Source organism: Artemia franciscana, chromosome 15, assembly GCF_032884065.1.
Source record: "Artemia franciscana chromosome 15, ASM3288406v1, whole genome shotgun sequence".
Lineage (NCBI taxonomy): Eukaryota > Metazoa > Arthropoda > Branchiopoda > Anostraca > Artemiidae > Artemia > Artemia franciscana.
Window position 1 is genome coordinate 11,722,170 of NC_088877.1, and position 24,984 is coordinate 11,747,153.

The 24,984-nt window shown below is 33.8% G+C and overlaps 1 protein-coding gene across 14 annotated transcripts in view; it reads left to right on the top strand.

Annotated features, from left to right (window-relative positions):
• LOC136036050 (fat-like cadherin-related tumor suppressor homolog) overlaps positions 1–24,984 on the top strand; it is a 401,362-nt gene that overhangs the window by 284,750 nt on the left and 91,628 nt on the right. For all 14 annotated transcript variants that reach the window (XR_010619615.1, XM_065717994.1, XM_065717993.1 and 11 more), the window contains 3 exons: positions 2,734–2,930; positions 18,274–18,448; positions 22,732–23,016. Coding sequence is in view for 13 of the 14 variants with exons in the window: in XM_065717994.1 (XP_065574066.1) it covers positions 2,734–2,930; positions 18,274–18,448; positions 22,732–23,016 (657 nt within the window). In the remaining variant the exon portion in view is untranslated. The remainder of the gene's footprint in view (positions 1–2,733; positions 2,931–18,273; positions 18,449–22,731; positions 23,017–24,984) is intronic.

Below are 24,984 nucleotides of genomic sequence, written 5' to 3' on the forward strand. Positions count from 1 at the left end.
AGTGTATCAGAAAACCCTACTGTAGAGGTTTCAAGCTCCTATCTGCAAAGATGTAGAGTTTTGTATTTTCTTTTTGCCAGAAGAAAGATCAGGGATGTGTTTTTTTTTTTTTTTTTTTTTTTTTTTTTTTTTTTTTTTTTTTTTTTTTTTCAGGGGTGATCGTATCGACCCGCTATAGAAAATAATAATAATATTGAAATAATAATTAGCATTCTTGAGTAAGCTTCAACTGGAGATTCTTCTATAGTTCGTTTTTTCTTTTTTTTACCGCGGTTTTAAATTTTCGGATACTGTGCACTAGGATTCGTAAAAAAAAAAAAAAAAAAAAAAAAAAAAAAAAAAAAAAAAAAAAAAAAAAAAAAAAAAAAACTTATGCTTTCATGATGATACCGGCAGCTGTTTGTCTGTATAGAATGTCGCTCTAAAAATAAATAAAATGTTATAATAATTAGCCAAACTGAAATTCTAAGAATTATCTTTCATGTGTTATAAAAAAAATCAATTTTCGAAAAAAATAGAAAAAATGAAGTATTTTTAACTTACGAACGGTTGATCAGATCTTAATGAAATTTGATGTTTGGAGGGATATCGTGTCTCAGAGCTGTTACTTCAAATCCCGACCGGATCTGGTGACATTGGGGGGGCAGCTGGGAGGGAGAAACCTAAAATCTTGGAAAACACTTAGAGTGGAGGGATCGGGATGGAACTTGGTGGGAAAAATAAGCACAAATCCTAGATAAATGATTGACATAACCGGAACGGATCCGCTCTCTTTGGGGTATTTGGGGGGGGGGGGGTAATTCTGAAAAATTAGAAAAAATGAAGTATTTTTAACTTACGAACGGGTGATCGGATCTCAATGAAATTTGATATTTGGAAGTATATCGTGTCTCAAAGCTCTTGTTTTAAATCCCGACCGGATCTGGTGACATTGGGGGGAGTTTGGGGTGGGGGAACCTAAAATCATGGAAAACGCTTAGATTGGAGGGATCGGGATGAAAATTGATGGGAAAATAAGCAAAAGTCCTAGATACGCGATTGAAATAATTGGAACGGATCCGCTCTATTAGGGGGGGGGGTTAATTCTGAAAAATTAGAAAAAATGATGTCTTTTTAACTTATGAAGGAGTTATTGGATCTTCATGAAACTTCATATATAGAAGGACCTCGTAATTCAGATCTTTTATTTTAAATCTCTCGCGGATCCAGCGTTATTGGGGGGAAGTTGGGGGGGATCGGAAATCTTAGAAAGTACTTAAAGCTGAGAGATCAGGATGAAACTAACTGGACCGGATCTGCTCTCTTTGGTGGCGTTGGGGGGGGGTAATTTGGAAAAATGAGGTATTTGTAACTTACGAATGGGTGACCAGATCTTAATGAAATTTGATATTTAGAAAGATTTTGTGTTTTAAAGGTTTCATTTTAAATTCCGATCAGATCCCTTCCCTTTTAAAATATTTTTCTATTATAATATTTGAATTATAAAATTGTTTTTCTCAGAGCAGAGACGACAAATATTGGCTTCCCTTTTAAAACTTACTCACCGGCAGCCTCCATTGAAAAACAAAATTACATATGCACTGAATTCTCTGTAAGTCATTCTTTTCTTTAAATTGATTTTACGGTTGTCAAAATAATGGAAAATTCAGCGCGTATATACAACTCAGGGTATATACTTGCGCATCAGTGGGGGGGGGGGAGAAGGATTGGTAAATTTCATTTCCGATGCAAATGAATTTTACATTTGGATTCGTGATGAAATTCTGATTATAAAGATATCTCTATTTCTTAGGTATCGCATTAGTGAATTAATCGGAAAACTTACCCTTTATGCTTTATATTTTAGCGGTTTTGCTGTCTTCAATATTATTTAACAATTTTTTCTACTACTTCTCCAGAATCTAGAATTTGCGTCGTGGCAAAATTGGACAACTTTTTCTAAAGAATGACAGTAGCCTGTAATCCCGTTCTGGCTCTCTAATTGCTGGGGCTTAACGTCTAAAAAGAATTCTAATCTGATTAGGGTCTGACACTCGAGAGAGTTGGGACAAATTTCTTTCGCAACACTAAAAACAGTGTTACCTACTCAACGTAAAACCCCTAAATTTTGACTGGGCGCGGTAAAATTTTGGGGCAAAATTCTGCATTTAAATATAACTCAGGTGTGTTCTTTAAATATAGGAATTAGTATTAATTATTTTTGGCCAAAATTTCCGTAATTCTAAGGCAAAATTGCCAAGTTTCCGATCAAAGACTTGACTCTCTAAATCTAAATATATTAACATAGACGCTTATTAAATTGACCATCCATCGTCTTTCTAAAATCTTACCTTCCTCTATTAGAAGTTACAAGGTAGTCACTCTTTTATTAGAGAGAAAGAGAGACATTTACTGCACCCTCCATTCCCTGAAAAATATCAGTTTAACAGCCACTCTAGAATTTTTTTTTCAAAGAAAGACTGTGCTTTTCCTTAAGCAACTTAGTCAAGCTTACAACCGGAAATTTGACTTTTTACTTTCTAAAGTTTTTTCCCATAGACGCTAGTTAAACCATTTTCTTCCTAAAATACTATGTTTTCTATAGAAACTACATCGTTGCTCTATTATAGAGAGATTTATTATAGCCCCCCTCCCTCCCAAAAAAAAGAAGGAAAAATACAATATCTGTTTAACAGCCACTCTTGAGAAGAAACTTTTTTTATTTTTAATTTGTGAATGTAATTTTTCTTCTAGGTTGTCTTATTGCAAGAGCTAGACTTCTAGAAGAGATTTCTAGTCCAGTTCAGTTGAGTATCGTGTCAACGACTGGTTACAAACGTTCTGTAAAACGGGAGATCGAAGCGGATCCTCAGTCGGGGAGAGAGGAGATGTTTGCCATTAATGAGAAGGGAGAGATTACTCTTTTACGGTCGCTTGACACAGAAAAGCAGGTGGGTTTAGATTGGGAAACATTTCTTCCCTGATTATTTTACTAGAATAAAAATTGACTTTGAGAGCAGGGAACAAATATTATTTGCCTAGAAACCAATATTGCTGCGAAAGAAGAGATTTAATAAAGAGTGCTGTAAGATGTACGATGCTAGGAAATCAGCCCGTGTTATGTACACATTTAAGTAGTTTAAAAGACTTCTCATATTATTTATTAGTGTCTCATATTATTCCCTATATAAAATGAACGTTTTTTTTCTCCAAAATCATTTTGGAGATTTTATTTTGGTGAGTCAATTTGGAGATTTTCTCTAAAGTCTCCAGGTTTTTTTGATTTCTCCATATTATTTGAATGATTTTTTCCAAAATCATTTTAGAGGTTTTCATTTTGGAGAATCAATTTGAAGTTTGTCTAGAAAAATCTCCAAGCTTCTATGATTTCCCATACTGTTTAAAATAATTTTTTTTATTTCAATAAATTCTCCCTCACAAGCTTAAATCTAATCCATTTTATTAATTTCATGTGTTTTCCTTAATGTCTTACTGTTTGCGAGTAACCTAATTGACAAATTTATTTCTGATTTTTTAACACCTACTTCTCTAATTATTGATTATCGACAACGCTGCGTCTAAATTCTTACAACTTTAAATCCATACAAGAATAATCTATTATTCCGGTTAAACCGGAACTGGTTAAACCGGTTAAAGGAGGAACCGGTTAAACCGGTTCCTCACACTTGTTATCCCTTTCATGAAATAAATTATTCTTGTATGGATTTGGAGTTGTAAGAATTTAGACGCAGCGTTGTCGATATTCAATAACTAGAGAATCCATACAAGAATAATTTATTTCATGAAAGGGATAACAGTGTGAGGAACCGGTTTAACCGGTTCTTGCAGGATAGAATTGCCCTCCTACAGAACGTGTGTCTCAGTTGGGTAGTTTCGGATTTAATCGAATTAGGTCCCCGGAATGTTCAATTTTTAAAAGAAGGGAGCTCCATTTTTTCTTCCTTGCAATTTTTTTTCGGACAAAAGTAATCTCCTTGGACTTATTTTTCTGGATTTTACTTTCTTTAAATAAAAGAAATTACAGATCATTCCTTATGGAAAAAGGCTCTGTTTGGGAACAGAAGTTTTTGCTCAAGTTACATCATGATTCTGGCTGTATTAATAATTCAGTTTTGTAAAAAAAAATGTGACTTGACAGCTGTACGTTTGTGCTTTCTTTTTGCCAACATGTTGTGAGAGCATCTTTCTAGGCAACATATAAAAAGGCTAACATATAGAACATATAAAAAAGAATGCCTGCAGAAGAGCCATGACTAGTACAATCTCTCATAATTTTTGTTATAACCCAACTAGCCTAGTGTAGCCTTCGTTGATTCATTTAAGTAGAAAGGTGGATTTGTTATACGTTATCCAAGTCAGAGGAATGTAAGTATTGTCAGTATCAAGAGCGGATCCAGGATTTTCTTTAGTGGGGGGTACATAATTAGGTTGCTTAGATAAACTTACGAATAAAGAAATACCAGCAATTTAAAACGAACCTCAACAATTAAGCGTCGTAGGTAAGTAGTGGAAATGGTCATCAATTTAATCTGAAATCTGATGACGGTAATTTCTAATAAATTTGTTGAAATTAAAATGATATAAAAATATTGATAAAAAAATAATACTTTGTAAAAACTGCTCCGCAACGAAAAAATAAAAAGCTGTTCACCATCTATAAAAAAATGATATTTAATATTTTCTGCGTAATTTTTCGCCTTTGCACTTCTGACCACTATAGCGAGTGAGTTAAGCTTATTTTCAAAAAGCGTATTTTCAAAAAAAAAGAAAAAAAGAAAAAGGAATTAGTCTTGAGCCATCTTTTGGGGTCATGCATTCTTTGTGACACAGGTTAAACCATTTAGCATGTCGCCTAACTTTGTGGCATCGCTTAGTAATTATGATAGCTATAGCTATAGCTATGAAGAGTAGGAAAAGAGGATTAAGATACAACTTTCATATTCATAAAAGATGTATTAAACATCAAAGATTAGTTCTTTTAGGGGTGCGACAAGAAAAATAGAACAAAGAGACAGAAATACATAGAATATATTTAAAACGAGGGTTTTAAATACAGGTAATAAAGCATTAACTAGTCACTATTTCTTTTTAAAAATAATATTTTAATAAACTGTGTCAACCTTGACGAAATATCAGAAGTTATTAATCAAAATTTTATTTTTCGTAACAACGTGTCGTATCTTTCCACTTTTTAAAGTTCGGTATATGTTGCTTAAACAACATAATTCACAGTTTGATAAGAAAAAGTCTATTTCTTTATTTATGCTCCTGACATATCTATTTATTACTTGGTCGATGTCTACCTGAATATTTTGGTGAACATTTATAATGGCTAGTGTTGTCAGTCTAAGAATCCTGTCAGTTTAGTGCTCTTCGTTTGTATTTCCTCTTCTATTCATCATAAAATATTCGAATAAAGACCAAAATCGTCAGAAAAATATGAACTCCAATAAAGATGCATGTAGGTATGTGGTTCAAACTAAGTTTATGAGTCAAAATAAATTTTAAAAAATAAGTAATTACGTGTTTGTTATTTTTGTATTTGATAGTTATAGATCGGCGATTTAAATTCTCAGGGTTTCAAGCTGTGATAGGCTTCTAATTTTTTTTTAAATCTAGAGATTTCCAGATATTCAGTAGGAACGTTTAAATCTCGACATGTTTGTTGAACACAAAAATAAAAATTTGAAACATCGGCTCAGATTTAGCAATAAGTAAGAGAATCGTCCTGTAAAAATTTTGATTTATAAACAACTAATCGTTGAAATATAATCGGATGGCATGTATCAAAATAAGCTTAAAAATCTTTAGCGGTATATATAGCGGTATATATACAACATTAATTTTATGAACAAATGTATGCGACCCCTATACAAAACTACTACTAATACTACTAATAATTCACTGCAGCACCAAGCCGCCTGAGGCCAACAGCCACGCACGCTCCTCCTCCAGCCTAATCTATTCAAGGCCTCCCTCTTTACACCCTCCCAGGAAGTTCCCATTTCCTTTAAATCTTTATTTATGACATCTTCCCAACCCAGACAAGGACTACCTGCTTTCCGTTTAGCCCCAGACGGTTGGCCAAAAAGGACAATCTTCGGTAATCTGTCATCCTTCATCCGTAGAACGTGTCCTAGCCATCTCAACCTTTCTTTCATTATAGCCCTAGAAAGCGGGATTGAACCACATTTTTTTGAAATACGGTATTATTTGTGACTGGTTGGTACTGAGAAAGTAAAAGAACTCTGAAATAATATTGCCAAATATTGTAGTTGAATATCCATTTCCGGGATCAACTCAAGTGGTGTGAATTTCCACTTTTTTTCAACATTTCATTAGTAAATGTTTGAAAGAAAAATCATTCCTCTGATTCAAACTGAAAAGTCAGAGACCCATCTATACCGGTTAGAAAAAAAGTAAACACAATCATTTGCCTTCTTTTATAAACAGTTTTTTTGAAAATCCATTTTTCCTAAATGACCACTCCGACCTTTGAATGAGTATTTCGACTCACTTAGTTTTAAGTGTATACTTATGCGGACCTTTATTAAAGTTCAGGTATTTCTGAAGAGTTTGGCCTTTATTTTAATGTTTTAGGATAAACACTGGAAGTGATGTGCCATATTATGCAGAGCTGTAACTAGATGAAAATAAGCTGTAAAGTGGCCACCATTTGCTCAGCGAAACCCAAAACATAATTTACGAAATTTGCGAAACCCAAAACATAATGTGTTCGCACTTCTCATACATTTATTTTCTATTATACAAATCCCCTTAAAAACAACAATGTTGCAAAAACCACCCCGCTTCGCAAAAAAAGTAAACTCAAATTTTATGCCAGCCAATAAAAGTAATGGTATCAATTTCCTTGTCTCTGTGTCATAGCAAGACTCGGGAAACAAATTTTTAACAGTAAAATGAAGTTTAAATATTAAGTTTTTCAGTCCCGCTGTAACAACACAATCCTGAACTATCATTTTGATAGCCTAAAGAAGTAGGGATTTTAAATTTCTCCTCCTTGTTAAAACAAAATGAAGATTTTCGCCTCCCAGTTGGCTTTTGTTGTAATGCAGACAGATTCCCTTGATTAGTACTTTTAGGCGGTATGTATTATCAGTAAAATCTAACAGAGAGCATGCAAAGTAACTGAAACTTCGTTTCAGACTTGTTTGTGAAAAGAAACAGTCTTAACAATTAAAGAATTATTAAAAACTCAACTACTAAAAATCAATTACATAAAATAACTTTCGTCCCAACCCCAACCATAGAAAGCGGTCCCAACCCAAAATCCGCCACTAGGTTAGGGGGGAGGCACCCCCCCCCCCCACCTGGTCCGCAACTGCTAGGTTATCAAAACGGCGTATTTGCAACGTCCTGGGGATAGGTTTTGAGATAAAGCTGAAACTTAGGAAGACCGCAGTAAATTAAAGAAGCTGAAATTTCACAAAAAAAATAAGAGTTTAAATAAGAGTCCCCGCGGATAAAAATCCGCGGGGTCGCGGAGCGACCCCGCGCAATAGTAGCCAAAACTCTAAAAAATAGAATTTTGATACCAATAGTTACATCAAAAGAATCGCATTTTAATGCTTATTTTAAATATATAAGTTTCATTAAGTTTAGTCTTACCCATCCAAAGTTATGATCCTGAGAAAATTTACCTCATTTTAGAAAACAGGAGGAAACACCCCCTAAAAGTCATATAATTTTAACGAAAATCACACTATTAGATTCAGCATATCAGAGAACCCTACTGTAGAAGTTTCAAGCTCCTATCTACAAAAACGTGGAATTTTGTATTTTTTGCCAGAAGACAGATCACGGATGCGCGTTTATTTTTTTATTTTATTTTTTTTCCTAGGGGTGATTGTATTGACAAAATGGTCCTAGAATGTTGCAAGAGGGCTCATTCTAACGGAAATGAAAAGTTTTAATGCCCTTTTAGGTGACCAAAAAGATTGGATTGCACTTAGGCTCCCTCCCATGCTAATTTTTTTCTGAGATTGCCAATTTATTCAGCATAGTCGAAAAACCTTATAACTATGTCTTTGGGGACGACTTACACCCCTACAGTCCCTGTGGGAGGGGCTCCAAGTTGAAAATTTTGACCAGTGTTTACATATAGTAATTGTTATTAGGAAGTGTACAGACGTTTTTTGGGTGATTTCTTGGTTGGGGGTAGGGTTTGAGAAGAGGGGGTTATCTGGAGGGAATTTTCCACGGAGGAATTTGTCACGGGGAAAAAAAATTCCATGAAGGGGGCGCAACATTTTCTAGCATTATTTAAAAACAATGAAAAAATAAATATGAAAAAAATTTTTCAACTGAAAGTAAGGAGCAGCATTAAAACTTAGAACGAACAGAAATTATTACGCATATGAGGGGTTTACCTCCTCCTAACACCTCGCTCTTCCCGCTAAAGTATTTTCAATAATTTCAACTATATATTCTACGGCCTTTGTGATTCAGGGGTCATTCTTAAGGAATTGGGACAAAATTTAAGCTTTAGTGTAAAGAGCGAGGTATTGCCGAGGGGGCAAACCCTCTCATATACGTAATAAAAACATACGAATATAGAAGTTTGTTACGTAAGCTAATTCGTAAGTTACGTATTTCTTTTACTACTAAAAATGTTCGTAAAAAATTAAAAGTTCTAGTTGACTTTTTAAGTAACCAAAAATTTGGAGGGCAACTAGGCCTCCTCCTCCTCTTTTTTTTCAAAATAATTATATCAAAACTATGAGAAAACCATTCAGCTAAAAAAAAAAAAAAAATATGCCACTTTAATTTAAATATTCATCTGCGGAGAACCAAAACCAAAACATGCATTAATTCAAAAACGTTTAGAAAATAAATAAAAAAAATAAGTTTTTTTTAACTGAAAGTAAGGAGCGACATTAAAACTTAAAACGAACAGAAATTATTCCGTATATGAAAGGGACTGTTCCCTCCTCAAAGCCCCGCTCTTTACGCTAAAGTTTTTTACTATTTTAATAAGTAGAGTTAAGAGAAAGTGTCAAACTTTAGCGTCAGAATTAACTCCTCCCAAGAGAGCGAATCAGCTCTGGTTACGCCAGTCACGTATCTAGGACTTGTGCTTATTTTTCCCACCAAGTTTCATCCCAATCCCTCCACTCAGTGTTTTCTAGGAGTTTAGGCTCCCCCCAACTCCCCCCACTGTCACCGGATCCAGCCGGGATTTGAAAAAGATCCGATCAGCCGTTCATAAGTTAAAAATATCTCAATTTTTCTAATTTTTCGAATGAACACCCCTTTCAACTCCCCCAAAGAGAGCGGATTCAGCCCATTTATGTCAATCACTTATCTAGGACTACTGCTTATTCTTCCCACCAAGTTTCATCCCGATCTCTCCACTCCAAGCGTTTTCCAAGATTTCCGCCCCCCCCCCACTCCCCCCAACGGTACTGGATCCGGTCGGGATTTAAAATAAGAGATCTGAGTTACGAGGTCCTTCAAAAAATGAAATTTAATTAAGATTCGATTTCTCCTTTGTAAGTTAAAATACCTCTTTTTTTCTAATTTTTCAGAATTAACCCCCCCTCCAACTCCTCCAAAGAGAGCGAATCCGTTCCAGTTAGGTCAATTACGAATCTAGGACTTTTACTTCATTTTTTCACAAAGTTTCATCCCGATCCCTCCACTCTAGTGTTTTCCAAGATTTTTAGGTTCCCCCCTCCAACTCACCCTATTATCACCAGATTCGGTTTAGATTTAAAATGAGATTTCTGAGACACAATATCTTTCTAAATATCAAATTTCATTAAGATCTGATAACCTATTCGTAAGTTATAAGTTCCTAATTTTTTCTAATTTTCCGAATTAACCGTCCCCCCAGATAATCAAATTTGGGAAACGACTATTTCTAATTTAATTTGGTTTATTCTCTGATATGCCTGTCAAGTTTAATCGTCCTAGCTTATCTGGAAGTGCCTAAACTATCAAAACCGGGACCGATAGACCGACCGACAGAATTTGCAATCGTTATATGCCACTTGGTAAGGCTTCAGCACCTTTTTGGTAAAGTTATGTCTTACAGCTTCAGCCAAATGTAAAGAAAAGAAAATCAACTAAATTTTGACTGAGAATTTTTTTTTATTCATTTGCATAACAAAAACTATCTTGAGCTAGTTTCTAACAAATATTAGAAAATGATTTAAAGAGAAGGGAAAAAATTATTCAGTATGACATCAATACGTTATGATTCCTTGCAGCGAGCGGGATTGAACCGAGGAACCATCTATTAAGAGGGTCGGCCTGATCCACTACACCACCACAAGGTATTTGATTAATTAATTATTTTAAGACATGAATTGTATCGTGCCTTAGCCATTGTAGGCTCTTTTTTCAATGAAGATAGTTCTTGTTGATTTTTTTAGGGCCACTCTCCTTTCAATTTAAAGGAAAAGGGATTTTCCTGGGAGGGTTTGAAGAGGGAAGCTTTGAATAGATTGGGATGGAGGAGGAGCATGCGAAGCTACAATGACCTCAGGCAGCTTGATGCTGCGCTGAGTTGTTAATAGCAGTAGTAGTATCACCTTTCTAATTTTACTTTTTGGAGAAACCAGGATGCAAAACAGGCCGGGCATACCCCTGCACTAGGCGTAATAAAAGGAGAAAAATCATCAAACATTGTGATTGGAGACAGTTTAACTTATGACGGGGTTCAACAAGGGGGACTATGGTATCAATCGTAAAATATTAGGAATTATACAAATACTATAAATACTATAAATTTAATATATAATAGTAATATAAATATTATGAATAGGAATTGATAATAATACAAAATATAATGTAAATAATATGACGTTTTACAGACATTATAAAAAATGTTTGAAAAACATAGTTTGAAAATAGTCAAAAAAGCGAGGGTAATGACAGCTACTCTGCCAAGCCGTCTTCAGTGCTCAAAAGAAAAAAAGATTTTTTTTTCTTTTTTTCTCACATTATAGTTTTTTTTGTATTTTCAAAAGAGCTATTTATTCTAATTAAACGGCCTTTGTGATTCAGGGAACATTCTTATAGAATTGGAACAAAATTCGAACTATAGCGCAAAGAGCGAGGTGTTGACGAGGGGGAGAACCCCCTCATATAAGTAATAATTTCTGTTTAATTTAAGTTTTAATGTTGCTCCTTACTTTCGGTGGAAAAAACTTTTTTTTTCACTGTAACTTTTCTATTTAACTTTTATTGCTAAGGTCAGATGATCTTCGTTTATAATGATGAAAAACATTATTTGATCCTCCTAATATAAACATATTTTAACATAGATTTATAGGAACCACCATTGTCGTCGAACCACCCTCCTTATTTAAAAATTGGCGTAGTTAACTCTTCAATCAACCGAGTTCTAAAAATCTATTGACAAAATCATGTAGCCTCTGAATTAATTCATGTTAAAATATTTTATTCTGTAATTGTTGCCCTATTAAACTCGTTGAGAATATTATAGATAGAAAAAAAAATGTGGAACATGAAAATAATGATCTCATTCCCTTTCTTTAGCTATTCCTATAAGCAAAAACAAAACTTTTACCAATTCACCACATATCCCGAGACTCAGTGACAAACTTAAATTAGAGATTCAGTGACCCCTCGCCAATACCTCGCACTTTACACTAAAGTTCGAATTGGGTTCCCATTTTTTAAGAATGACCCCTAAATCAAAAGGACGTTTAATGAAAATAAATAACTCTTTTGAAGTTGCTAAAAATACTTTAGAGTAAAGAGGGAGGTACTGAGGGGACGAACTCCCTCATATATGTAATAATTTCTATGCGCTTTATCTTTTAATGTTGCTCCTTACTTTCAGTTGAAAAACTTGTTTTTTTTATTTAATTTGTAATAAGAGTCACTAAACCTTTTTTTTTGTTTTGTAATTGAGTAATTTTTAGTAATTTTTAAGTTTAGTAATTTTTAATTTGTTTAGTAATTTGTAATTGAGAGTCACTCAAGCCAAATCAAACAGTTCGTGGTAACGAACTGTAAATGGCTCAATAGTAACCAAACTCTAAAAAATGGAATTTTGGTACCAATAGCTACATCAAAAGAATCGCATTTTAATGCTGATTTTAAATATATAAGTTTCATCAAGTTTAGTCTTACCCATCAAAAGTTACGAGCCTGAGAAAATTTGCATTATTTTAGAAAATAGGGGGAAACACCCCCTACTGTAGAAGTTTCTAGCTCCTATCTACAAAAATGTGGAATTTTATATTTTTTGCCAGAAGGCAGATCACGGATGCGTGTTTGTTTGTTTGTTGTTTTTTTCCCAGGGGTGATCGTATCGACCCAGTTGTCCTAGAATTTTGCGAGAGGGCTCATTCTAACGGAAATGAAAAGTTCTAGTGCCCTTTTTAAGTAACCGAAAAAATTGAAGGGCACCTAGGCCCCCTCCCATGCTGATTATTTTCCCAAAGTCAACGGATCAAAATTCTGAGATAGCCATTTTATTGAGCGTAGTCGAAAAACTTTATAACTATGTCTTTGGGGAAGACTTACTCCCCCACAGTCCCCGTGGGAGGGGTTACAAGTTCAAAACTTTGACTAGTGCTTACATATAGTAATGGTTATTGGGAAGTGTACAGGCGTTTTCAGGAGGATTTTTTGGTTGGAGGCAGGGGTTGAGAAGAGGGGGATATGCTTGGGGAACTTTCTATCGAGGAATTTGTCATGGGGGAAGAAAATTTTCATGAAGGGAGCGCAGGATTTACTAGCATAATTAAGAAAAAACAATGAAAAAATAAATATGAAAAAGTTTTTTTTTCAGCTGGAAGTAAGCAGCAGCATTAAAAATTAAAACGAACATAAATTATTACCCATATGAGGGGCTCACCTCTTCCTAATACCTCGCTCTTTACGCTAAATATTTTTAGTAATTTCAACTATTTATTCTGCGGCTTTTGTGATTCAGGAGTCATTCTTAATGAATTGGGACAAAATTTAAGCTTTAGTGTAAAGAGCGAGGTACTGACGAGGGGGCGAACCCCCTCATGTATGTAATAAAAACATGAGAATACAAAAGTTCTTTACGTAAGCTAATTTATAAGTTAAGTATATCTTTTACTTATAAAAAGATTCGTATAAAATTAAAAGTTTAATTAACCGAAAAACGGAGGGCAAGGCTTCCTCTCCCGCTCTTTTTCTCAATATCATTCGATCAAAATTATGAGAAAGCCATTTAGCCAAAAAAAAATAAATATACAAATTTCGTTTTAATTATTCCTCTGCGGAGAGCCAAAATCAAAACATGCATTGATTGAAAAACGTTCAGAAATTAAATAAAAAAAAACAAGTTTTTTTTAAATGAAAGTAAGGAGCGACATCAAAACTTAAAACGAACAGAAATTACTCCGTATATGAAAGAGGTTTTTCCTTCTCAACGCCCCGCTCTTTACGCTAAAGTTTTTTACTGTTTTAAAATGTAGAGTTAAGAGAATGAGTCAAACTTTTGCGTAAAGAGCGGGGCGTTGAGAAGGAAAAGCCTCTTTCATATACGGAGTAATTTCTGTTCGTTTATATTTTTAATGTCGCTCCTTACTTTCATTTAAAAAAACTTGTTTTTTTTTTATTTAATAGTATGTAATGACACTAATAGAGAGCTATTAGCAAACGGGAAAGAACCAGCCTTTTTATTTTCTTAATTGCTACTAATTAAAATAAATCACTAGCATGGAAGGATTTTAAAAGAAAGCCGTTTTAAGACTTCAGAGACAGAAAAAGAAAATCGTAATAGTTTAACATCTTTACAAGGAAAAATTATAAAAACGGAAAAAAGAGCAAACAGAATAAAAGATAATATACTAGAAGTTTTACAAAAACATAAGATTTTGACTGGAAGTGACGCTTTTGCTTGAAACGTTTATGTGGCGAAGTTACTGCATAGAGCATTGGTTTCCATCCAATTTTGGCCATGTCCCACCTAGGTGTTGCTAAAATTCCCCCTCGTGATATTTAATTTTTGTTTTTCAATATTTTACGTCTATTTTAAGGATGCTTAAAAGGGAATAACTTGGTGACTTTTTTCGGGTCGTCTCCTTGGCATATTTTATACTAATGAAAAATAGTGTCTGAATATAACGCTTTTTATTCAATGTATGACGTCAATGTAATACTATCATGCATCTGTTTTTGCTCATTTAATGCACATGACATCATTCGTTTGAAAAATGTTTATTTTTTGCAAAAATAAGACTCTAAAGTATTGTCAGCCGAAGGGTGCACGTCCTGCCCATGACCAACCAAAATATTCCCATGCCCCAATGTTGGGGCATTCGCCCCATGTTGGGAATCATGGACCTAGTGGGTAACTCCGAAATATCATGTTTGTTGGATTTGGCGAATATTCTTGTTTTTGAAAAATTTGAAAGGAAACAGAAGGCTTTAAAAAGAAAGAAGTCGTAAAAAGAATACGTATAAAGAAAGGAAGGCGTAAGAAGGCGTAAAAAGATAGAAAACAGAAGGCTTTAAAAGGACAGAAAACGTAAAAAGAAAGGAAGGCCTAAGAAGGCGTAAAAAGAAAGGAAACAAAAGACTTTAAAATATTGTCCTAGCTCTATTGTGTTCTAAATTTTACTTTAGTATCCAATTTTAATATTTTACTTGTTTTTATTTATTGGTGCTTTTCACTCTCTAGCATTGTTTTCTTTTTCTATTCCTTTCTCCACTCTGAAGTCAACATTGGTATCATCTCTCTATTTGCTATTTTGCTGGATTTTTTCCTTTTTGGTCTATACGTATTTTTAGTCTTAATTATATATTTCAAGGGGAGCAAATAGAAATTGTTAGGCCAACTAATAATAAGTATGAAAAAAGTATTATAAGTATAGTAATTATTACTTTTATCTTTAAAATAGTTAAAGTAAAAAAGAATACCTGTATAGCTCCCTGTAAAGTTAAATACCTGGAAACTGATCAAGAAATATGACAGCTAAATACGGAAACAAGTCTAGTAATAGCGGGGAAAATTACATTCCTAGGACAATTAGGCTATGACAATGGTAGAAAAAAGAATAGAGATAAGAAAGAGCTTTCAATATCGATCTCACACAAAAAGGGCAAGTTACCAAGTATTTTGATAGGAAGTTGTCTCAAAAAGAATAATAAAATGCCATATAAACGAGGTATAAACAAACAGAATAATTAACTTTAATTAAGAAGGAACTCACAAATTTCTCGGTCCTGCCTTTCCGGTGGAATACCTGACCATCGAATAATTTTTTTTAATAATTCAACCTTCTCTCCTTCCAGTGGTACATTAAATTAGCGGGAAAAATGTTAGTCAATAACCCGATACAGACAAAAAAATATGATCCCAAAAAATATCATTCAAAATTAATAACGTGCCATATAAACCCTGTTAAAGCAAACCAATAAATCTTATGGTGAAGTTTGTTTTTTCCGCATATAATTTTAATATAAAATACGAATAGCATTGATATTATGGAGTGATAGTGTGGTCTTTATGCGAGGGGTATTTCCAAGCATCTAGCAAAAATATTCAGCCAATAACCACACTAAACCAAAAATTATGATTCCAAAAATGTTAATAACACGCCATATAAACCAGGTTAAAAAACGCCTTATTATTAAGGGTGTTCTTATATATCCTTTGAGTACTAGGCACGAGTGGCATTGATATTGACACTTCACACTGGTTTTTATGCCAATGGTATTTCCGAGTATCCAACCAGTAGTGATTTTAAGCCTCATAATCTAGGGGGGGGGGGGTCAAGATATACCATAGAATTGTAAAAATATGAAACGAAAGGAATTTAATGTGAAATGTAAGATAACCGGGGGGGGGACAGCTTCCTCTCCTACTCAGGACTTGAACAGCCCCTGCGTCCAACATTTCCACTTTACAAAAGGAGTAATAAGCTATGATCTAAGCCATAACTCAGAAGATGATGCTAATAGTCGAGTTGTCACCCATGGATTAATGGGAATCTTCTAAAATAAATGCGAGGGATGTGTCTATATATTGGCTTATGAAGCTACAGAAATCTAAAAAGTTTCTTAATATTGTGTTTGAAGCATAGTTTAAATGTTTATTTTTTATGACGAAATATCTCTAAGCTAATGGGTTAACTAAAGCGCGGAAAAGCTGAAAAGGCTATAGAAATCCATTTCAACCTATATATTAGTCTATGAGGCCGTAGAAACCCAACACGTTTCTGATAGTCGTGATTGAGGTTTAGGACAAAGATATGGGACGGAATATTTTTAAGATAGTGGATATTCTAAAGCTAGAAAATGCTGGGAAGCTTTTTAGAGCTAAATTTGGTTATATAATCCCTTGGGATCCAACATAGAAAACATGAACTGTGGAGGATCACTTGATCATTTAGAAGACTTTCACAGAAGACTCCAAGAGAATCGTTTTTATTTTCTTTCGAAAAGTTATGTATCGCTGTTCCTTTACAAAATAATAGTATTTGCCTACGAAAACGGCTCAAACTTTAAGGAATCTTATCCCCGATTTCAAGCTGATCTAACACCATTATTTGGTAATAAATCTAAAAGGTATTAGGGAACAATCTCGGAGATTTGAAGTTATGTTAATTCAGGCGTAGTGTTGTCATAGACACATAATTATTGGAGTGGTAGCTGTCCAAGAACGAGGAACAAACTTGTTACTTTGCTTCATGGTAACCAAATTGATAGCAAGGAAAGAAAGTGAGGATGAAGGGGGAAAGCGACAGATGGAAAGGCAATGCTGTTACTAAGGATATTGATTTGTGTCACAACACGTTGCCTCCTACCCCGTGCTGCTCGGATATTGAAGGTTGTGCGATCATTTATGCATCCATAAATTTAAGGGGGGGGGGAAGTAAACATAAATAATATGCATATTATATGAAGACTATCTGCAAATGCAAAGAAATCATAGAAACATTGGAAGCTCTGGTGGTGGGAACAGGTACAATGCCCAGCTCATCTGTCTACCAGTCTCGGTGGGAAGAGCGTGGGGTTTGTACAACCTCCCCAAAAACGGGAAATGGAACTTAACCTACCTCCCATACCAGAAAATTGAACGGAAATATTAATTTGTAAGCGTGTAATATTCAATTAAAGACCTATTCGTAGTTGGAAAAAATCCTTCCCTCAGTAGACATGGGTGGATCTATTCAAAATGGAAACCTGATTTAGCAGCTTATCGCTGGTAATGACGACGTTTTGGTGGAAGGGCATATATTTATGTATAATGTTCAAGTAATCGAAGTTTTATTTCTTTTTTTTGCACTTAGATATAATACGGACAACCCGAGTAGTCATAACGTACCTTTTAATGTTGAAATTGAAAATGCAATGTCCATCCGCTTACTTTTTTTTTCAATTTAATTTTTTTTTTCGAGTATTAGAAGAGTGTACTCTTAAAAAAACTAATAGAAATGTTGCATATTTTGGAAAATTTAATAATATACCTTTTCATTTTAAACTCAACACTATTATTGGACTTTTCGATCCTTGAAAAATTTTTAAATTTTAAAGAAAAAAACTTTTTTATCTGTTGTCAGCCTATTATTAGAACCATCTATGAATTGCTTGAACTAAAGAATGTTTTAACCAATTTAATTTACGTAAATTAAATTTTAAATCGTTACCCCTACACGCTTTTATTCCTGTGGCGGGAACAACAGAAATAACCTTTCTAAATTTATTTAATAAAAATTATTATTCAATTCATTTGATTATAGCTTTTGTGATTTGATATTTTTAATTTTTTTTTAGCTCTGTATAATATATTTAATTGAGTGTTGGTATGAATTTTTCTGAACTTGTCTCAAACTTTTAAGACTTTTTTTTGTGAATTTTTAGGATATTTGACCATTCAAAAACTAAAGTTTCTTATTTAAGAAAGGCAATCAATGTAGGTTCCTATTTTAAAAGTAAAAAGCTATAAAATTCTGCATAGCGTCCAGGGTTTTACCGTGAAGATTTTCAAGTTTTTTTCGATTTTTTTTATTATTTATTTAGGTATTCCTGATAGAAAAAAAATTAAGTTTTTTCTCGGTACAACTGTTGCTACCATAAAAAATAGAGATGAAATAGAAAAGACCTGATTGCATTTTAGCATTAACAATTGAAAGTTGTGTTGGAAAATAAAAACGTATTTTATGTTTTTATGTCCCCCCAAAAATTGTTTAATTGCCTGCACATAAATTTACTCTAGTTCTTGCACTAAAAATTATGCTCCTCAATGTAATTTATAGACTTTTAATATTGGATCTCGCTTGAATATCATTTCAGGACACATTTATTTTAATGGTGAAGGCGTCTACATCAACGTCTCCAAATTTATCTGACATAGTTCCATTTGTTATTCAAGTAACAGATTCTAACGACTCGGATCCGGTCTTTGACTCTCAGATTTATAGGACTGAAGTCCCTGAAGACACTCCGAGGGAAACAACCATTTTGAAAGGTAATCAATTTCCCTTTTGTTGTCCTTCTTGCCTTTCAAAAAGAAAATATACGCGTCAAGCTTGGAATTTTGGTGGATGGCCTGGGATACTTTCTTTTTAGGGGGTTATGAACTTGAAAAATTAAGGGTAATTTATTTATGTTAGGTCTCTGGACTGGCAAGTACGCAGGGAGGGGGCTTCGTGCTCGCCCCCCCCCCCCCAAAAAAAAATTGTGAAATATTTAATTTCCCCATGGTTTCTTGGAATTTCTGGCAAAAGTAGGATATTTATTAAGAATCTAGATACATGTGTGAAGCCTTTTTTGGGTGATTTTACAGCATGCAATTATCCGGTCAAGTCACTGCCCAATTATTAACCAATTTTCTGTCTAACTTTTTACCCTCTTTGAAGTAATTAGCAATTGTACTGTTTTTTTTTTTTTTTTTTTTTTTTTTTTTTTTTTTTTTTTTTTTTTTTTTTTTTTTTTTTTTGTAAAGAGAGTTTGCTTTTCACAGCAAAATAGAATTATCCTTGGTTTTAGGGTATTTATCCCCCCCCCCTTTTCAGGATAAAGTACTCTCTTTCAATTTTGGAAAATATCATTCTTCATTAAAATCTACGTTTTTGCAATAGAAGAACTACCCCTCACAACATCCATATTGTACTGTTAACCCTAAAATTTCCCTTTCAGTGGGATATAATAGATTAATCACTGGTTCTAAATTGCAACGAACATAACCTGAGCCTAAAACGTACTTTTGAGTCTTCTTCCCCCCATCCGCTACAATACTACAAATTACTACAATACTGTTACTACATATACATATACTACAATACTACAGAGTTAATCTGTATTTTCCGATATACGTGCTGTTTGTATTAATAAAAAATAAGTGCTACTTTTAATCTGCTGTTTCGAAGGTTTTGGCCCCCTCCCCGAAAAAATTTCTGCGTACGTGCCTGTCTTTAGAATATATATATATATATATATATATATATATATATATATATATATATATATATATATATATATATATATATATATAGTAATGAGGCAAATTATAAATTTATAAGTTGTCATCTAGCCTACGAATATCTAGCTACGAGCCGTTTTAGCCGAGTGGTTGGCACGCTAGACTTAAGTTCCTTTGTCCTTGAGGACGGGGGAGGCCCAAACAGCTGCGCGCACATTTCTTTTACCCTGATCTATTCAAGGCTTCACTCTCCCCCTCCCCCATCCTCAGGAGGTTCTATTTATTTATTTATTTTTTAATTCATCATTATGACTTCTTCTTCTTTTCGTTCGACCTTAGATGGCTCGCCAAAAAGTACAATATTTAGCAATTTGACATCCCTAAACCATAAAACATAGCCTAGATGTATTAACTTTATTCTCTTTAATGAGGAAAATTATTAATTGTCATCTAGCTACGAGGACTTTGTCCTTGAGGACAGGGGAGGCCTAGAAGTCTTCTATTAGGTCTATTATCTGAAGTCTCTATAGAAGTCTATTCAAGTCTTCACTCTCCCCCTCCCCCTTCCTCAGGAGGTTCCATTTAATCTTTTTTTTAATTCATCATTATGACTTCTTCTACTTTTCCTTCGGCCCTAGATGGCTGGCCAAAAAGTACAATATATAGCAATTTGTCATCTATAAACCATAAAACATGGCCTAGATGTATTAACTTATTCCCTTTAATGAGGAAAATTATTAATTGTCATCTAGCCTACGAATATCTAGCTACGAGCCGTTTTAGCCGAGTGGTTGGCACGCTAGACTTAAGATCCTTTGTCTTTGAGGACAGGGGAGGCCCAAACAGCTGCGCGCACCTTTCTTCTACCCTGATATATTCAAGGCTTCAATCTCCCCTCCCCCTTCCTCAGCAGGTTCTATTTAAATTTTGTTCGTTCTTCTTCTTTTCGACTTAGATGGCTGGCCAAAAAGTACAAGCCTACGAATATCTAGCTACGAGCCGTTCTAGCCGAGTAGCTGGCACCATAGACTTGAGATTCTTTGTCCTTGAGGACAGGGGAGGCCCAAACAGCTGCACACACACTTCTTCTACCCTGATCTATGCAAGGCATCACTCTCTCACCCCCCCTTCCTCATGAAGTTCTTTTTTTTAATCCATCATTATGACTTCTTCTGCTTTTCGTTTGGCCCTAGATGGCTGGCCAAAAAGTACTATATTTGGCAATTTATCATCCTTAAACCATAAAACGTGGCTTAGACATATTAACCTTCATCTTTTTAATTACAGTCATAGAAAGCAGTAACCTTCTTTGCATGATTTCACATTTCTTTTATCTCTTAGTTCGTCAAAATCGATATGTACTCGTGAAATCCGATTTTATTTCTTCTAGCAGACTTAAGATTTCCAATACACTCGGTAGCTCTGTTCTCACCGCTTTATGCTTGTAATATCATTACGCACTTGCTAAGTGAATGCTTTATAATATCTCTTTGTCAGCTTAACTTTGGACATTGAAGATCAGGGGGATTTCTTCCCCTCATTTTGAGATTTGGAAAGTAGTTGTGTGAAATATGAATTGAAGCCAAGCTCTGACAGAAGATGGTAAATTTAGTCAAGTGACAAACGATCAAGTCGCTATGTGTTCTATATAATTATAATTCTATTTTATATATTATATAAAATATATTATATAAAATATATATATATATATATATATATATATATATATTTTATATATTATATTCTATATATTATATATCGCTATAATTATGATTTGTATGTCTTATGAAATCAGATTTTTTAAGTGTTAAGAAATTTTTGGGTAAAAAAAAAAGTTGTAATAAGTTATTTAAATCAAGTAGAATTAGCACATTTTTATTAGTATAAAAGCAGAAAACTCTTACTTGCCTTTAGAATCAGAACTTTATCCTCAATCTAAATATAACATTCGTTTCCTTTTGCAAATTCTTACCCCCCCCCTCGCCCTCTAGTGATCAAATATGTACCCAGAATCGTATATACCTAATCAAGTAGTGCCATCTAGCACTTACAGATGAAGGTTATAAGATGAAATTATAAAAAATATGTAGACATAATTAGGAGCTTTTAAATGACCCATTAAACAGCTTAACGACGGAGCAATAACCTGTTAATTTTTTTTTTTTTAAGTTCTCAGAGAGTCTTGCCCGTGGGGTTCAAAACAAGAAAAGTGAAGCTTTTAGGCCACGGCTTTTTATATTTCCTGGGGTGGGGTTCTTGGGATCAAATACCATTGGGGATATTTTATGTACTTTAAGTCCATTTTTGCCCTATTGACTCTAATCCGGAACCAAAAACAGTAGAAGTATTTTATATGGTTCTATAGATATGTGAATATGTTACTTTACTGTATCCCCTCCTACTCTAGTCAGGGTGAATTTGATTTTAAAAACTCATATGTAAATCAGCATACCTACTTATCTGCTTATTTTTCTTTTTTAGTCTTTATATTGCTTTTTTGTAAAATGTGCTTATATTTTTTCTGATGTTGTAAATGTATGAAGCCAAAAATCTACAACAATTACTACTCTTTTCCGTTTTATACCTCCTAAGGCAAAGATAGTGGTGGAAACTCAGAGGTGGTTTTAGGGAGAGATAGAGAGGACATTTGCCACGGGGCAAAAATTAGTGCAGAATTTCAAATATACAATCTGAAGGTTATAATTTTTGAAATTTGTTTTATTAAAAAAAGGTAGAAGGTGCAGTTAATAAACGAAAATAATTGATAAGTTACTAATTAATTGACAAAATAAAACAAATTAAAAATAATGAAAAAGTAATAGTGAAAATAATTAAATTAAAAAAGCAAATGATAACTCAATAATTTAAATAATCATTTAAAAATAATTTAGCAGTAAGATTTAACATGATTTTGTTAATAAATGACAATTTCGTTTAAATTTCGCCTAAAATTATGTGGGTGACGGGGAGAGGGGCTACTCGAGATTTGCACCGGGTGCAAGAGAGGCTAGAGCCGCCACTGTGGGCATTTCTCTTCTCCATCTCAACTACTGAAACTCCGTTTAAGCTACTAGTTTTAAATCTTCCAAGTATTTTTTCAATCGTATCACCTCAAGCATCAGGCCTTCCTCCAAGCCCTTGAGGGTGTTCTTTCTTTCATTTTATTTCCATTTTGAGAAATTATTAGTGAATGATAGAACCTTTTCTCTCCTTTTGAAAAAAAGATTATTCAGTGACGGAAAGGCTCTATAATAAAGATTCAGCTTGCACCTTGCTTTTTTCCTATCTAAGTGTTAAATCGTTAATTAATACGACCTTGAAACCTTTAGTAACGGCTGAGGACGCTGATATTGGTGCCAACCAGGTAATAGCCTACCAGTTTGCTGCCAACGTTTCTGAAGAAGTTCTTTCAAAATTTAAAATCGATTCCACATCTGGCTGGATTTCAACTGTTAACCTTTTGGATAGAGAGCAAATGGGTAGATACGAGTTTAATGTAATTGCGTCTGATAATGGATTCCCTCGGAGATCATCATTGGCCAATGTTGTAATTGACGTTGGGGATATTAATGACAATCCACCCGTTTTTACTCAAACCCGTTATTTTGCTACAGGTAGGTTAGGAAGTTAATTTTGAAGTTGGCTATGTTAGTGTCAGTCTTTTTACTTTTATTCAGACATTTTATCTAGCAAGTGTAATTAACTAAATCTTTAAGTTACTTTAATCTTTAAGTTAATTTCCAACATCATAAAGAAGAAAATAGCGACGAAGAGCACACTAACAAACAAATGCAAAAGACAAAACAAATTTTATGTAAATTTATATGTGTTTATTTTTTGTGTGTGTAGTAGTCTTGAATTCGGCTAGGATCGACAAAGGACTTCTATTCTGTGCTTCAGTTGTTCTTTTCATTTCTTTTCTCAATGTCATTGTGAATTTAAAAACAGCCGAATTTATTAGTGGAAGGGTGGATAAGTTTGTCAAGACCTCATAAAAGAGGGGAACTATTCGGACACTATAAAATTTCAAAATGAAACTTTAAGGGGTGAGGGACCAATGTTCATTTAACCCCCTCAATACATTAACGGCAATTGGTTCCCATTTGAACGTGAATGGCAATTCTTTGATTATAGTCACTATGTTAAGTTTATTTGTAATTTAATGTAGCATAAAAAAGCAAAAGCTCAGGTGCAATCAGGTTACAACAGAAATGCTAGATATTTGGAATAAAATAAATCAAGTTCAAACAAAAACCGGCTGAATAACTTAATTTCCTGAAAAATAATAGATTTCTATTAACAGTTGTTTTGTTATTTTTACGTTTGTTTTCAAGTTGTTGATTGACAAATTTATTCTCATTTCAAAGACTTTTTTTCGCATTTCTAGCTTCTTTTTTTTCTTTTTTTAGCAGCCAGGATAGCATATGAACACAGAGGGTTGGTGATTTATCATAAATGACTTGAGCCCCCGCCCCCCTCCAAAAAAATAAATAAATAAAGAATAAATGAGTAAAGACAGATATAAATTTAGGAATTGTAAATTTGAACAGTTCTTGAATTTGTTTTAGGACCTTCATGGATCCCATGGACCTACTGCTTTTATACAGACAAACAACTTAGGCAAATGTGATATTTCAGACATAATGGCCACTTGAGTAACTAAAAAAAGTTGAATAGTGACACTTTGATTACACAGCACATTCAGTTCTTTTTTATTGAAGGGCTCTATTCTCTTCTCATCGCTATATATCCTAAAACTATAATCACGAAAGCTACTTTTCTGAAACTGAAGGGTCGTAAAATGTTGAAAGGGGGCTCTTTTGAACAGAAAGTTTGATACGGTTTTATAAGTAAAATAAGAAATTAAGTAAGTTGGGTTAAGTTAAAACCATATCTTCTCACTTTTTTGAAAACTATAACTTAAATATATAAAAACTAAAATGTATCTAAAATATTTTCAAATGAAACCATGAACGACGATGGAACCTAAAACAAACAAGGATTATGCTATTCCTAAGAGGGACTGTCCCCCTCATATTTATAATTTATTTACTCTGCGCTAGAGTTTAAGTCATCCTTTACTGGGAGGTTAATTAATCTCTTTGTATGTTTTGAATAGCTTAAACTCAATATATATTTGGAGCCGAAAGTCACCTTTGTCCCAAATCTCATATGGTTTTAAGTTTCACCTGTGTTCTTTACTTTCTCTGAAAGAAAAAGTTGATTTTTTTTTCAGTAAAGATAAAGTGACATTAAAGGAAATTTGACATTTTGAAATTTGACGTTTATTGCATTTGACATATGAAAATTTGACATTTATCAAAGTTGACATTTTCAGTGACATTAAAGTAAGTTTCCCAAGCCATTAAAATTTCTTTTGCACCTTCTGTATTTGTTGAACGGCCTATCCCTCCTTGCAAACCTGTCCGTAATAGACCTACCGTTTTATTCATTTGCATCTAAAAAACGAATTCCTGCATTTCGATTCGTTTCAATTCTGTATTCGATTCGATTCAATTCTGCATTTGATTCGATTAATCCTAAATTTATCCATATTTACAATTAATTTTCATCCGCTCTGA